A 15702-nucleotide genomic window follows, 5' to 3' on the forward strand; every position below is an offset into this window, starting at 1 on the left:
CCTGTTGTTGTTACGTGCACGTTTGAGGCCTTTACGAACAATGTTCGTGGGGTACTGCCTGTTCAAGAGTTTACACTCCAAATCCGCCGCTTGTGTTTTAAAGTAATCAATACTGCTACAGTTACGCCGTAGGCGGAGGAACTGTCCATACGGGAGGTTCTCCCGTAAATGGTGTGGATGGAAGCTACTGTACAGGAGTAGACTGTTAGCTGTTGGTTTGAAGTGAGTACTTGTTGCAAGTTTACCTTCTTTGGGGTAGATGTTTAAGTCTAGAAACACCAGATTTTCGTTGGAAGCCGTGTGTGTAAATTTCAGGAACTGATCCTGTTGGTTCAGCCAATTCATGAACCGGGTATCGGAGTCTTGGTCGCCCCTCCAGATGACAAAAATGTCATCTATGTACCTTTTCCATGTAAGTAAATGATGTCTGTAGGGATTGCTCTGTTCCAGAATTTTTGTGGATTCCAGGTGGTGCACGTATAGACCCGCCAGACTAGGATCACAGGTACTCCCCATGCTGGTTCCATGTCTTTGGAGGTAGAAAGTGTCTTCATATTGGAAGAAATTTTTCGTGAGGGACAGAGATGCACTCAAGGACCACTTGTCTGGGGGTGTGGTAATCCCATGGTGTGGAGAAAAGTACTTCCTCTATTATCTCCAACGTTTCTCTATGTGGGAGGCTTGTATATAGGCTCTCCACGTCGAGACCCACCAGGAGATCATGTTCTGGGTCAAAAGGAACTTCTTTTATCAATTGGAGGATTGCCTTGGTGTCCCTGAGATAGGTATCAGTGTTTTGGACAATTGGCCGGAGGAATGCGTCAGCAAACTTCGATAGTGGTTCCAAGATTGAGTTGATACCGGACACTATAGGACGCCCAGGTGGATAGGGGGCGTCCTTGTGAATCTTGGGTATAGTGTAAAAGTATGGTACTTTAGGTTTATCTTGGACTGGAAACTCACTCTCTTTTCTAGTTAGCCAATCATTAGCTCTGGCTTCTTCGATCATGATCTGGATCGATATCCTCACTTCCTCAGATGGATCGTCTCTTAGTTCCTGATAATTACGTTCATCATCCAGCAGTTTCCTGCATTCCCTGTCATAGTTACTGTAGGATTGTACAACCGTGGCCCCACCCTTGTCGGCTGGCTTGATCACTATAGTTTGGTTATTCGCAAGTTCCTGCAGTGCAGCTTGTTCTTGCCTGGAAGTGTTCCGAAAGGAGATCTTATCACCGGTGGGTAACTTCTCAAGATCATCCATTACTGCTTTCTCGAAGGTCAGCAGTTCTACAGGAATGGTGGAGTCTAACGGGGTGAAAGTCGACTGTTTTTTCAAACCTGTATCTGACTGCTCGGTGCCTTCATTGGTGGAGTCTTGAAAAAAAGCTCGGAGTTTGAGTTTCCGCATGAACTCCATCTCTAGACAGATTTTAAATTTGTCCATTTTGTTCGTAGGGACAAAGCCTAGACCTTTTGACAGAACGTTCTCTTGGGCCTCTGTACTCTTGATCTGACAAATTCACTACTAGGTGCCCTGGCTGGTGGAGGCTGTTTGGCTCCGGGTTGATACACCTAGTGTGGTCTCCGGTGGTTGGTTCCAATGAACCTGGTTTCCCTTTCGATTTCTTCCCCTTCTGGGGCCTCGGCGCTGGCCTAAAAAAGGCTGCTGCCCATAGTAATTGAATTGGGGAGCCTGTGCGTCCCAAGGTTGGAAAGGGTGACCCAAAAAGGGGGGTGCCGGTTGGTATTGCATGTACCCTGGGGGTGCCTGGTATGGTATCCACCCTCTTCCACCCCTTGGGAATTGCCCTGTTGCTGTTGGAAGTCTGGAAGTCCGGGTCCTGTCAGGCTCTGTGCTTGGGCTCCGGCAGGAGCTTTGACAAAGCAAACCGTTGATCGCTTGATGGTGCCTGCTTGTGCAGGGTGGTCACTCCTTGACCACAAGGGAGATTCTTCAGTCGTCTTCTTGTAAAGTAGATCGTCGAAGGTCCAGAGTTTCAGTCAGGATAAATCTACGGTCTTGGGACTCAGCTCCTACCTATATACCAAATTTAGGGGCTGGATTACCTGCTAGGCCCCTCCTCTGGGTGGGACCCAGGAAGGGGGTGGTTACACCCCTTTCCCTTTGTCCAGTTTCATGCCAGGGCTGGGGCTGGAGTGCCCCAGGAACTGGTTTATACCGGGCTATGCATGGGACGCCTTGTGTGCCCCAGGCAGTGTCTCATTTCATTCAGCCCTACCTGCCCCAATACACTATGGCCTGTCTGGGGTGGTGCTAGCACCTCCCAAGGCAGGAAACCTATTGTCCAAGCCTCCCTCGCTGGAAGGACTCCCAGCAGCAGGAGGTCAGACTTGTGTCTGTGGCAGCAGCATCCATTTTGTGATGTTGAGGCTCTGGTTAACTTTAACCGGGATTAGTAGGAACAACATGTCTTCTCCCTCTAGAAGGGTGGAATGTTACCCCCGTCGCCAGAACTGGAGAGGGAGTAGTATTCCAAAGTGTATGACACCTTACACAACATGTTTTGATAAAGCCAAACCAGAGTAGGCATTTAACCGCGAGGTTCATAATGCACTTAAGAGTATATGGTATGGCAATATCATAGCACAGCTATAAGGACATGGTTCCGAAAGCTGCAGACAGGCTCAGCTCATGCTAGAGCCTCATCTCACATAAAACCAAGCACTCTGCCTTCAGGATTGTTAAGGCCTGCCATAGGAGTGACTTATAGGTGCATATGTGTCTATATATAAGGTTAGATATAGGAATACTATATCTAAGCAAGGGGTGATTACACGACCCTGCCCCAGCTGAGTGATCAGCCAGTTGTCAGTTTGGATGGCCAGCCAGGGGTGGCAAAAGATATGCTGCAGCCCCTGGTAGGCCTTGGATGCACCTGTGCCCTGGGTACCTATAGTGCACTGTACAGGGACTCACAAGAGTGACCCAAATCCCAATTGGTGATGTACCTAAAGTACATGGGGTGAATTTAGAGAGAACAGCAGGGCTGCGGGTCTGATTAGTAGGCCCACAGCCACATCGAAGTCAAAAACCAGTGAAGCAAAAAGCAAAAAGTGGGGTGACCATAGGAAAGCAGACCCTACTCTCCTACAGGCGTGAGCAGTAGTTTTAGAGAGCATTTCATGGCAGGTGGCCCACTTTAAGTCATTTGCATGAAGACTGCAGCACTGCGAAGCTCCATTAACGCTAACACGGCGTAATACCAATCTCTAGTAATCAAACGTTCAGCACAACGGGGCTGCGGGTGGTGGGGCTGAATGGTTTGAATATTCAACTGAAGGGGAGATGAAATGTGTTCATGTGGGTGAGAATACCTTTGCTTTCTGGCGTTTGAAGTTTTACTGTTTTGAGAGCAGCACAACGCCCAGTGCCATAAAGCAAATTAAAACGAGTGGTGCGCGCGGGCTGCTCGGCTTTGAAAGTTAGCTCATTAGAAGAAAAAAAAACCAGATGTCCCCTGCACGCGCCGCTGCTCGCTTCCGCAAGGTGGATATCACCACATGCAAGAGTGTGGAAAAGATCCGACCAATTTCTAAAGGTCCTCTCCTAGAGCACCGCATGCTCGCTGCCTAGGCGAGACCTAAAAATGGCTGCTGTCTGCTACATGCTTATGTATGTGATGATGAATGAGTACTTGTATATCATCCTCCAGCAGTGACCTATTTTGAGACCGGTTCCATCACCACAGACCTGCATTTCTATTTGTGCAGATAGACCACAGTAACAATTTTGGCTTTAGCAGTGCTTGTTGAATGGAATCCTCCAACGGTGCCAAATTCATGCTGCAAACAGTGTTTTTCTGATTAAAACCACTACTAAAGTCATTATATAATTGCAAATGGGGAAGCCGTGAACCAGTGTTCCCTTTGGGAATCCTGTAAAGCAGATTGGTGCTTTCACTGTGCAATCTGTGACCTTATTCGTGGTGAGTTAGCCCATAAACATTTTCTTCACTTTCATTGAGCTCGATTGTTTAGAGTTTGCTTGTGGGTATTCCAATCTCTTCCAACATTAGGATAGGATAAAAAGTTTGTAAAGCGCTCGATTGCCATGGCGTCTTGGCGCTGATGTATGTGAAATGATTCAGAAACTGCAGCTTCAACAGCTTAGATGACAGAAAAAAAGAAGCATCTTCAAGTCCTTCCTAAACAATTTTTTGTTGGCTTGGAATCTCATGGCCAGAGGTAGTCTATTCCATAGGTGTGCTGCCCCATTAGACAATGTCTTACCACCCCACCTTGCCTGCCTAATCTTAGCCGTCTGGAGTAGACCCAAGTTAGTTGATCTTAAAGGGCGTGCGGGGGGTATAGGGCGTGAATAGTTTGAAAACCTCGTTGGCGCCACCTCCATAAAGTGCTTTGTGAGCCAGGCATAATGCCTTAAAATCCACACGCTGCTGCGCCAGAAGCCAATGCAACAATTTAATGCCCGCTGAAGTTGAGCAACCCCTGGGGATGTTCAGAAGCAACCTTGCTGCTGCATTCAGAAGAGACTGGAGCTTTCCCATCTGTGTTTTGTCAATGCCCATAAAAAGGGCATTACAATCTAATTTAGACAGGAAAAGACTCACCATTACTGTCTTTTGTAGCTCATATGAGATAAATGGGAAATTCTTTCTTAATGTTTTTAAGAGAAAGATACAGGATGAAGTCACTGTTAACCTGGGCAGAGAAATTTAACTGGTCATCAAAGATGACCCCAAGGTTCCTAACCTTAGAGACTGCAACCGGACATTGCTTCTCCCTACCTGTTCTGTGGTGATATGGTTTACTTGCCAATAACTGAATGTCAGTTCTGCAGGCCCTTGGGTGTGTGCTGAAAGACCTACTGATTACTGTGCACAAATCATACATTGTTGCTGCTGTCTGCAGCAACCGCCTGTGAGTTCTGTAGACAGACCTAGGAATAGATGAGCTAGAATTGTTCAGAATATCTGGACATCTACTTTAGTTACCCAGCCGTATAGCTTCAAGTATTTGGCTAAATCTACCATCTCTTACCAGCTCTTTCCAGATTTGGAGCATGTGCTTTACTTGCCCTATAAAGGACCAATGCATAAGGGATTCTGTATGTGGCAGAATTGCTTAGCAGGTGTTATCTAGATTTTGCACATTCGCTTCCTTACTAATATGAAGTCAGAAGGCTAGTGTGGATGAAATAGTCCAGTTCCTACTAATAGACCATTGTGTTTTTATGTTTTTGGGGGTGGCCTTGTTAACCAAAAATATCTGTTTAATAGAGCAGTTCTGTCATAACGGTTTACAAACCTTAGTCTTTATGTACACACGTTTTATGGCTGTTATCAACTACACCAACCCCAAAAGTAGAATTGCATTAGCATGTCAAACAAAGGAGTCACCTCAAGGCCGCAACCACTACTGACTACTTTTAACCACAAATATGGCTTGGTTAATAGAGGCCAGATAATTCACTCCATTTCAATCCTTTACAGGTAAACTCAATTCTTCAGGATCCTGCATTGACAGGAACATCATAGGTTTAGAAAGAAGTTATGAGCAATTGCAGGTGCCCATTGGAATCCCCTGACCAGTCAATCTATTCTGATCCATTCTGCCAAGGGCTCAGTGGTGATGGTGCAAAACAGGATGAAGAGCAGGCACCCTTCTGTACCTGTACACAGTTCCACTTACTGCCCAGCCTCTGTGAGCAATGCTGAAGTAAAGATTTGAGCCAAAGCACTGTCCAGCCATCATTAGCATGTAACCTCTCTGGGGGCGGCATTGTTTTCCTGGCACAGGGGCGCTCTGAGCATTAAGAACTTGGCTCACCGAGGTGGTGGCTGCATCTTTGGGCACTAACACCAGTACTTGATCTAAGGGGTGAGCCGTCAAGCGACACGGCTGCTGGAGCTTGCTGTAAGTGATTAAGTTGACAATATAGCTGTATAGCTGCAAGGTTGCATTAGGCTGTTTAGGTTTGCAGTTATTTGGTAGCATGGAGAAATGCAAGGCATCCTTGCCAGTCCAGAGGGCCACCAAACACAGCAAGGCTACACATTGATCCGAAAATCAGACCCTAAATGAAATTTGAACAGTTGATTGAGAAGGTGGCCCACCATTAGTGCAATGACGGCTCCTAAAAGTGATGGAAACTGAAAAGGCAGGAAACTATCCCAAAATATAACCAGCTATTTTGACAAAACATTGCTTGGACACATCTTGGGACAATGTTGTACCCGACTGCTGTCTCTTTTCCTTTATTCAGATAGCATGTGAAAATAGTGGAACTGAATGAAGACTCCACAATTGCTGACAGCAGAGCTGTACAGGCTCCCACTCTTGTAGACCCAGCCCTAGTACCAGCCGTCAATACTTATGTCCTACTCATTACAGAGTTAATGATGCAGGTAGGGGAATTACAATTTATGGTAGGCCATCAAACCGCTAAAGTGGGCCTGATTGGCCACTAAAGGAAAAACTATGCAACACGGAGGTTCCGATAAAGGAAAAACTATGCTACACGCATGTTCATAGTTCGGGGGGGTGGTTTGACAAAAATCCAATGCTACTTTGAAAGATCCAATGGTTAACCCTATAAAAGTCTAGAGGAAGTATCTTGCGACAATCTCCTCTTGCAAGTGCCATTTGATGTGGCTGGGGTAACAATAGGCCACTTAATAAACGGATGCCCCTTAGGGTACCATCTGGATTTAACAGTAACCTAATCCCTAACCCTTTTAAACATGGCAACTCGAAATAGGTCTCCTCAAACAAGTACTGCCTTCCTGCACCTGGTTAGTCATGACAAACTTCTTGAAACAGTCTGATCCAAATAGACCAGAAGATGAGTCCATCAAAAATAGTTATCCACTGGATAAGGCATGTTGGGGGTTTCTGCTCGGTAATTGGAGATTACCTCCTTAGAGCAAGGCTATGTCTGATGATGCTTCACCCCATAATATTGAGTTATGCTTCAAAGATTGAAGATTGCTGCTCACTTAATTGCCCTGGGTATTGGGTTTTCCTAACAATTCTAGCATCCAGTTTAAGTATGGCGACAGTAGGCAGCCTGGCCTAGGGAATGCAGCAGTCCTGCCAGTTATGTCCGGACTGGACATTGACTTTGTAGTGATCTTCATAGTTCCATCAGAGAAGGTGGCCACCTGTGCGGCTCTAGTTCCCCTCCTACTGTAACAAACCCTGAAAGTTGTCTCATGATCTTTCACTTGTTGAAAGGAGGGACACAAATATAGACACCAACTTGAGTTCAGCTGTCGCTATTACAGGAGATATCCTATTATTGAATACGGTCTACAGTTTTAACATACTCTTGGAATATTCTGCATTTGTCTGACTGCTGTGATATTGCAGAGGCAACTCCCAATGTTGGTGCAGTGGACCCTCTCCATGTAATAATCGGATTCTATCACCTCGGATAATGTCATTAACTTCTCAGCAGATGGTTCCGGCCCTCCTATTAGCCCCTGAACATCTTTCATCTAAGAATTTTATGTCCTCTAATATAGAAGGTCTAAAGGCCTACCCAATGTTACCCCACCCGTATGCATTTCACAGCACGACATATGCCTGTTCCAAGAGATTTCTGGTAACAAACCCTTGTTCAAACCTGTGTCTCTCCTACCAGGTTTTAGCAAAAATCTTAGGTAGGGAGGTGTGTGTGTGTGTGTGTGGGCTAGCAATAGTGGTAAAATCTTCCCAAAAATATAAGATCCGGCAGTTGGAGGTTGATAGCCCCAATATTCTAGCCATTGAATTAAGAGGTGGGAACTAAAGTGTGTAACTTTTCACCATCTGTGCTAAAGGGGTTAAGGAGGGTTCTGCATCCCCCAACTATCCAATTGCTTGAAGTTTTACTGGATAAGCATCAAGCTGGCTCAGGTGTGATCATAGTTGGGGATTTCAATATAACATTTGAGCCGCTTTAAGGCCGAGGAGGACAAGTTATGGGCTATTCCTTATCTAGGCATTCCCCCAGTGTAGAAATGGACGCAAGCAGCGCTCCAATTAAAAGCTCCTACTATTGAATTGGGTGTCGGGGCCACAAACGGTCGGACCAAATCAGTTAATATGGCTGTATATACATTTAATAATCATATGAACAAAAGTGGTATTGATATCTCCTGGTGGACCTAAAGGTATGGGGTTTAGTGGCAGACCTGATCATTCTGGAAAGAGTAGTGATCATAACGCCCTCTGTCTTATGAGGATTTATCTTGTTGAAAGAAAATTGTAGTGGACCCCTCAACCCTTGTTAGCACAGGGGACATTGTAAAATCATCAGATGGGCATAGTATAAAGTGATGCTAGATATTGAAACATGAACTTTTACATAGTAATTGGACTGATGTACAAGAGATAGTATCTACAATATATTCCAGTGATATAAATAGATACCGCACGACATGGTGGAGATGCATAAAATCCTTTTTGAGAAATAGAAGCCTATTGTGCAATACACCCTGCAACTAGTAAGGAATCCTCGCGGACAGGCAATGTTTGGTTTAATAGAGTATGTAGGGACATACTGCATGATGTAAAAAAGGCCATTTAAAAAAAGGACTATAAACACAAGGAAAGCTTACAAACTTTGCATATTTAAGGCAAAGAGTGGGATATTAATAGGCAAGAGTTGACAGAAACCTGTGTCTCTAAGGATCATCCACGATTTTGGAAATTAGTTGCCAAACCGGAATGTAGTTAAACCAGAGGCTCAGAACCATGTCTCAACTGCCAATTAGCTAAACCATTTCTCAGCCCTGTATTATACTGATAATGCCATATAGGAACCCACATTGTGCAGTAGTTTTTCAGGCTTCAATACCCCCCCCCCCCCCCCCATTTATAGTAGTGGAGGTGACCAACTCCTTGTCTACCTTTGCCAGAGGGTGGGCAACCGGCCCAGACATCTTACCAGTAGAAGTGTGTATCCGCAATCTTTATCTTGATTGACTATATATTAGCTCTTACAAATGCGGCCACCATAGGGTTGAGTGGGGAGACTCAAATTCCTGAGTCATGGGAAGCAGAGGTGATGACGGTAGACCAGAGTCTTCCGATTAACTTTCTAGACTACAGCCAAAAATTAAGTCAAATGGTACTAGAAACGTTAAGGCTTGGGCCACAGAATATTGTCAGCGCATTGCAAGCTGGGTTTCACCCTGAAACCTCAATAGGCCAAGCCTTTTGATTTGTTACAGTATTTTGGAAGACCGTGTTGCTTGGCAAGAGCAACTTGTATGTTGCCTTTGACTTAAGTTCTGCCTTTGATTTGGTGCCATCCTCCAATCTATGGCAGGTCCTTGGGGTGCTGGGTTTGCCTTCCGCAATTGTATCTTTGTTCAGACTGCATGAAAAGAATTACGCCCATGTGTGGTGGAGGTCCCAGGGCCAGTTGACAAATGATTCTGATCTTGAGGTGTATGCCGAGAATGCATATTGCCGCCTACCCTTAGATGATGCCCCTTGATAGCTATTACTAAGACACCTATATTGTTTGCAGATGACAACTTAGTAATCTCAGTTATCTGCAGAAACTACTAAGCAGATTTGGAGCCTTTTGTGTGGAGCATGGTCTAGAGGGTAATGTCATCTAATCGAAGTTACGGCATTTAATCACCATACAAAGTATGTTTAGTATTGGGGAACAATGCATTAGAAAATGTAGCATAATTTGAAAGCTCATGCATGCAATATGTCATGGTGCCCTCAAATCAAATAAGCTTTAATAAAACAGATGAATTGTGGGTACAACCCTAAGAGGACATCTCTAACCTTTTTTTTTTCACAACAATGGAGAGAGAGAGGGAAAACAATAATGCTAGGCACTATGTGAGGTGGGAACTCCTGGTCCCCCAATTAATCTGAAAAAACAATAGAGGAGTAACCCCTCGTGGGTAGAGAGCGAAGTATCTCTCTGATAATAAGCAATAGTGCTCTGGCTAGCACATTTTGCCCCAACCTGTTACTGGATAAAGCATATCCTTATAGAAGACCCCTCACTCACCAACCTAGTTGGTGACATGCTTCATCATCGGGGTCCCACCCCATAGGCCGAGTGCCCACAGGGTGTGCTGCGACACCTGATTACAGTGGAGCTGGTTTTGTTTTTATGTGTTCAAGACTATCAAAATTGTGTATTTAAAAAGGGCCAACACTACTCACTTCAAGATTTATTCTTGAGCGCTTGAACCCTTATTAAAAATAAAGTGTGGCACCGTTGCCTAATTAGGAAGGCTTTGGTGTCAAAAGTCGTGTTAAAATATATAAAAATAGCGAAAAGTGTGCTATGTGAATGTGAATATACAAAATTATTGTTTTAAAAGGTCTAGTGTTGGCCCTTTTTAAATACACAATTTTGATAGTCTTGAACACATAAAAACAAAACCAGCTCCACTGTAATCAGGTGTCGCAGCACACCCTGTGGGCACTCGGCCTATGGGGTGGGACCCCGATGATGAAGCATGTCACCAACTAGGTTGGTGAGTGAGGGGTCTTCTATAAGGATATGCTTTATCCAGTAACAGGTTGGGGCAAAATGTGCTAGCCAGAGCACTATTGCTTATTATCAGAGAGATACTTCGCTCTCTACCCACGAGGGGTTACTCCTCTATTGTTTTTTCAGACATCTCTAACCTCACACAAAGCCTATCGCCCCGGTGCTACAAGCTTATGAAACCAAGGCTCTAAGAGCAACATTGTATGGTGAAGTTATGGGGCTTTAGTGACGTCTGACATAAGATCAGATAACACATTTAAGATCAGTTGCCTCACTCCCACTTAGTACCCCTTTGCTTCTCCTCCTCAGACATGGGGCTGAAAAAAGTAGCCCTTAAAGCCCCACTACAGTCCTATTTGTTCTGGCGTAAAATATGGGCTTACCCGTAAGCTTGCCCACCATTCAGCCGCTCTTTAAGATATCCAGGCTGACCAGTACCATACAATTCCCTAGTCATCAATAAAAGTGTTTACCTCTTTGAGGTTTGGTGTTCTTTGACCTTGTCCAGTAGCCGATAAAATTCCACCCAAAGAAGTAGTTCAAAACCACAGTTGGTCATTAATGCTTTATAGGGAGGAACACCCATTTCGGGACACCAAGTTAACTGGGGAATTCTTGTATTTAAAGTCCACTTATGGCCTAGAGCAGTTTTGAGCCCTTATTACATTACCATTGGACAAGAAATTGAATCTTCAATTCAGGGTGGGGGTCACTCCCATTGTAGTCTTTCAATGCGAGGAGGACTGGTTGAGCTCAAGGGGATTGTCCTTTCTGTGAAGGTCATGTTGATTCTGTACTGCTCGTGCTATTTGAATGTCCTGCATATGCTAGAGTTCGCTCCTTATGGTTAGGTCTGATCTGCAAACTAGGTCGATGACCATGTAGCCCTGAGGATTCGAAGAACTGATCCTTATCCTCTGTGTATGGGGTGCAAAATATTTGGGCCATATGTGGGTGAAAAGGTCTGCCATTAAAGCTCTAGCATTGTTCAGACTGGAAATGGTTCTGATTTGTGATATCATGCGTGGTAACGGATGGTTACACGCTTTGGAATTGTTTTAGGTATAAGTACAACATAAGTCAAGATGTTTGTGATTGCTTCTGCCATATCTCAAGATGTTGCATGTATTGTAAAGCGAACATTGGTGCGGATTACATGTTTTGCTGTTAAATGCGTTACAAATTAAATCAACTATTGCTTTTTTTTTTAACTTCTATGGTCCAGCTGGACCACTACGGCTTCATGCTGGGCAGATCAACACGAGTCTTCTTTATAATGCACTCCCTGTCTGATTGGAGTGCCTCTTGGCCGTCACTTACCTAATTTAAAAAAAGCCATTTATTTGGTATGATGGGACTACTTATTTGCCATATTGAATAAGATAAATGTGGGTCCAACATTATTCTGATACATACACCTGAGATATTTGAGAGATGGAGGGAGCGCGATGGGTATAGATATACACCCCTACTTTATGGCAGGAGAAGGTGGGTGGTTCGGTGTTGGACTCCTTTCAAATTTTCAATCTGCATATTTGGAGCTTGCTGATCCATGTTTCAACTGATAGCATGAAATAATTGTGCTTTAAAATGGTTGTATGCAGCTCATCTAACACCTACATGCTAGTGGAACTTGTATAGTGCTAGTACATGGTAACTGGTTTTGTGATGTATGTTTAGGATTAAATGTTCTTGTAGACACTTTAATTCTCAGTGAGGCGTGCCATACCATACTTAGCCTAAGCTTACATTCTATGGTCTGAGATCATAACCTTTATTTTAGAAGAACTTTCTGCATGCCTCTGCTTGGGGCGGGGCATATGAGTTCCTGACTATACAGCCTACATTCCTATCACTACACCTAATGAGTGACATGTGAAGCCTAGTTTCTCTACATTGGCCTCAATTGAAGTGGTGCTACTCTACTCTTGGATGGGCTTTTTGGCCTATTGGGCATCTTAATTCTTTAATTCCAGGACTATTGTCTAGAATGGCCTTACACCAGTAGCGGCTCCTGGAGGGAGTGCTGCGGGGCGAGGGAGGAGCAGGGTGGGGGTAGTAAACTATGGCATGGAGCCGAACAGAGGTAAGTTAATCAAATCTCATTGCGCGTGCTGCATTGCCAAATGCGATACAGCGCGCACAACGAAATTTGTTTTATTTATTTGTTTACTTACCTCCGTTCGGCCGTATGCCTTATTTTACTACCACCCCCAACATCCACACTGCCCCACAGCACTCCCTCCAGGAACCGCTACTGCTTTACACAAATTGTAGTAGTACTACATAAGATCAGGATTGTTTCCTTGCGCACCCACAACTAGTGCATTACTTTACAGCCACGTTATTACAAATTCCCCACGTTGGTCAATTTGTACTTCCAATCACCATTCCGAGTCAAATTTAGTGAAGAGAACTTCACATTTAGCTAAGGCAATATAAAATTAAATATCCGCAACCTAAAAATGTTGGCTTCTTCCCAATGTTTCATCAAATTGCTGATCAGATAAACTATTTACCTCAACCCCCTTCCTTTCATTCGGCTAGTTCTGTTCAGAATGTGTAGTCATGCAACTGTTCAATGACTGGACCAGAGAGAAGCGATGGAGTTAGCTATATTGACCATGTCAAGTGAAGGATTGCATTTTTGGTGCTCTGCTTGAATAAAGATGCATTTTAGCCCCTTCGATAGCTCATTGCTTAACTCCAGGCTTTATCTACAGTCCAACCTTAAAAATCTTAGTTATAATCGTATACCGTGAAGATCAATCAATTATAGCATTTGTAAAGCGCACTACAATACCCGCGAGGGTCTCAAGGCGCTAGGGGAGGAGAGGCTTTCTTGAATTCCCTCAACATAGAAACTAATCTCTAAAACATTTATTGAAACTCCACGTAGATCAGCCCAATCAGTCACCTCTATTGATTTGCCCAATCATTAGTTTTGTGCTGGCCAGGGCCGGCTTAGTCAATTGTCCCAGCTTTCTGTGCTCAGAAGTCACCTTTGTTGCATAGTTTTATATGAATATTCACACAGAGGGTAACTTGTTTGCGTTTAACTTTCGTTTTAGTGCCTCGCAGCAATGCTTGAGTATTAATGGATTCGAATCAAAGCTTGTTTTCTTGTGACATTCATGTTTTTTCTTTTATTTCAAGCACAATGTGTGTGTGTGTGTGTGTATATACACAATCTGTACTATAGATGACTGAATGCACATCTGTGAGCAAATTGTGCGTTGGTTAACAATTTGTTTTGGTTATACCGCTTTGTGCATATCTTGTACTTCTCAGTAGGCTTTGTTTTTAAGCAAGACACTAATGTCCTAGCAGTGATTATGTGCAGGTTACTACTTGACATCATTTAATAAGTTCATTTTTCTTGGTTACAGTGTGCAAAGTAGGAAAATTGAAATGCCTTTCGACACCTCAGTGTATTGACGCTTGGGTAGTCTGTGATAACCACAGTGACTGCGATGATGGGTCGGATGAGGCGAGTTGCCCAGACACTGTTTGCCTGGAGAATCAGTGGCAGTGCAAGAGCAAGCTGTGCATCATGGAGTCCTTGCAGTGCAATGGAATAAACGACTGCGGAGATGCGTCTGACGAAGAGGACTGTGGAACTCTTGGTATGTATTCCATCTACTGTCTGACAAATGGAAGATGCTTGTTGGCAGTTATGAGTCTGATGTGGTGTAAGGCAGGCTGTACTGGGAGATACCACATCAATGGGGGCTGCAGGAGGGAAACTTGTCGAATGTGGGTCTGCCTTTTGGACCAGTTGAGCACTGCTCATTGGGTCACCTTGAAGGGGCTGGGTTTACATTTTTTGGAGGTGGGGTGGTGTGTGGTAAGTAATGTCCCATCACAGCCTGCAGGACAAAAACTGCTCATACACTAGACGTTTCAAGCTACCATATTTGGCAGGGCCCGACTGTCCCAAAGGCCAGTCCAGTACTGATTTTGTCAAATGGGAAATTGGATTCAGTAGCCTGTGTACAGACTACTTTTCACATTGATTACTTAAGCAAGGGGCTTGCAATCTTAAAACCAACTCTGAGTGCTCTGAAAGATTGTAACCCTACAGAAGAGTGATAATGACAGAACGGATTACTACCAGCAACAAACTGTGCCAGTGGACTTGCAATGTATGCATGGTCAGAGGCCTTCCGGCATGTTCGGTCTAGTCGTTGGTTACCTTGAATAGCACCTGAAGATGCAGACTGATTTGCACTTAAGTCTTTTTCAACTCTCACTATTTTTATGGTATGTTTCTGTGCTCTTCTCCACTTTAAAGAATTCATCCTTGCCACATAAAATGTTGCTGTTTGCGTCCACTTCAGGCAAAAATTAACTTTAGTCTGAGTCCTACTGGAGTTTCTTTCTATAAAGGTGAAAAGTCCTGGCACAATTTCACCAGATCTAATCCGATGATTGGAGCCTTCCCTGGAGAATGGGGCTTGCTTACCAAACCGAGACATTTCCCCTTTGCCACCTACCGACCCTTCAGGTACATTGTTCCAGTTTCCCTTTGTCATGATTGGGTGTGAATTGGAAAGTTTGTTTGGCATGGGCAGAACTGTTAGGTTTTTTTATTCCGTTTACAGTGGTCCCATGAAGTCTCTGCTTTTGGCCCAAACTTACATGTGGCTCCCACTTTTCTGTAAATCATGAGTACTTAGTACATATAACTGGTCTACAACAGTAATGGATGGGAGAGAAGTCAAAACAAGCTGCAGACACCAAATAGGCACAGAAAATAGCAAACTATTAGGGTTGCCAAATCATTCAATATACAGGAACTTAAAGCCCATCTTTCCTTGCAGAAATCGTTGTGCAGGACCTTTTTAAAGGATAATCATAAACCGAGGGAAAATATCTAGCCTGTTCTGATTTCACCTACTTGACACGGATTTGTTTACAGTAATAAGAATTACTTCTACTAATCTGTTGGACCAATTACAAGGGAAGGAATCGGGCAATAAAAATGGGCCACAGCCCTCGGTTTCGGTTTAAGGCGATAGCAATGCTTGACTAAAAACATTAACGGCCTTTATGAGAAGGCTGTGTTGATAGACCCACAGCGCTGGATATATCCGCAAGACCAGTTTGTCATCCCTGGCAAGTTACTCTATCAGAGAGTAGATAATCCTGATCTACCGTTTATATCACTTGCCCCAAGTACATGAGGAAATGTATAAAGA

The 15702-nt window shown here is 44.1% G+C and overlaps 1 protein-coding gene across 1 annotated transcript in view; it reads left to right on the forward strand.

Moving 5' to 3' along the window:
- LOC144820278 (uncharacterized) overlaps nucleotides 1-15702 on the forward strand; it is a 988894-nt gene that overhangs the window by 178028 nt on the left and 795164 nt on the right. The window contains exon 4 of the mRNA XM_078677866.1: nucleotides 13891-14127. Within this exon, the coding sequence (XP_078533992.1) occupies nucleotides 13891-14127 (237 nt within the window). The remainder of the gene's footprint in view (nucleotides 1-13890; nucleotides 14128-15702) is intronic.

This window comes from Lissotriton helveticus, chromosome 2_1, assembly GCF_964261635.1.
Source record: "Lissotriton helveticus chromosome 2_1, aLisHel1.1, whole genome shotgun sequence".
Taxonomy (NCBI): domain Eukaryota; kingdom Metazoa; phylum Chordata; class Amphibia; order Caudata; family Salamandridae; genus Lissotriton; species Lissotriton helveticus.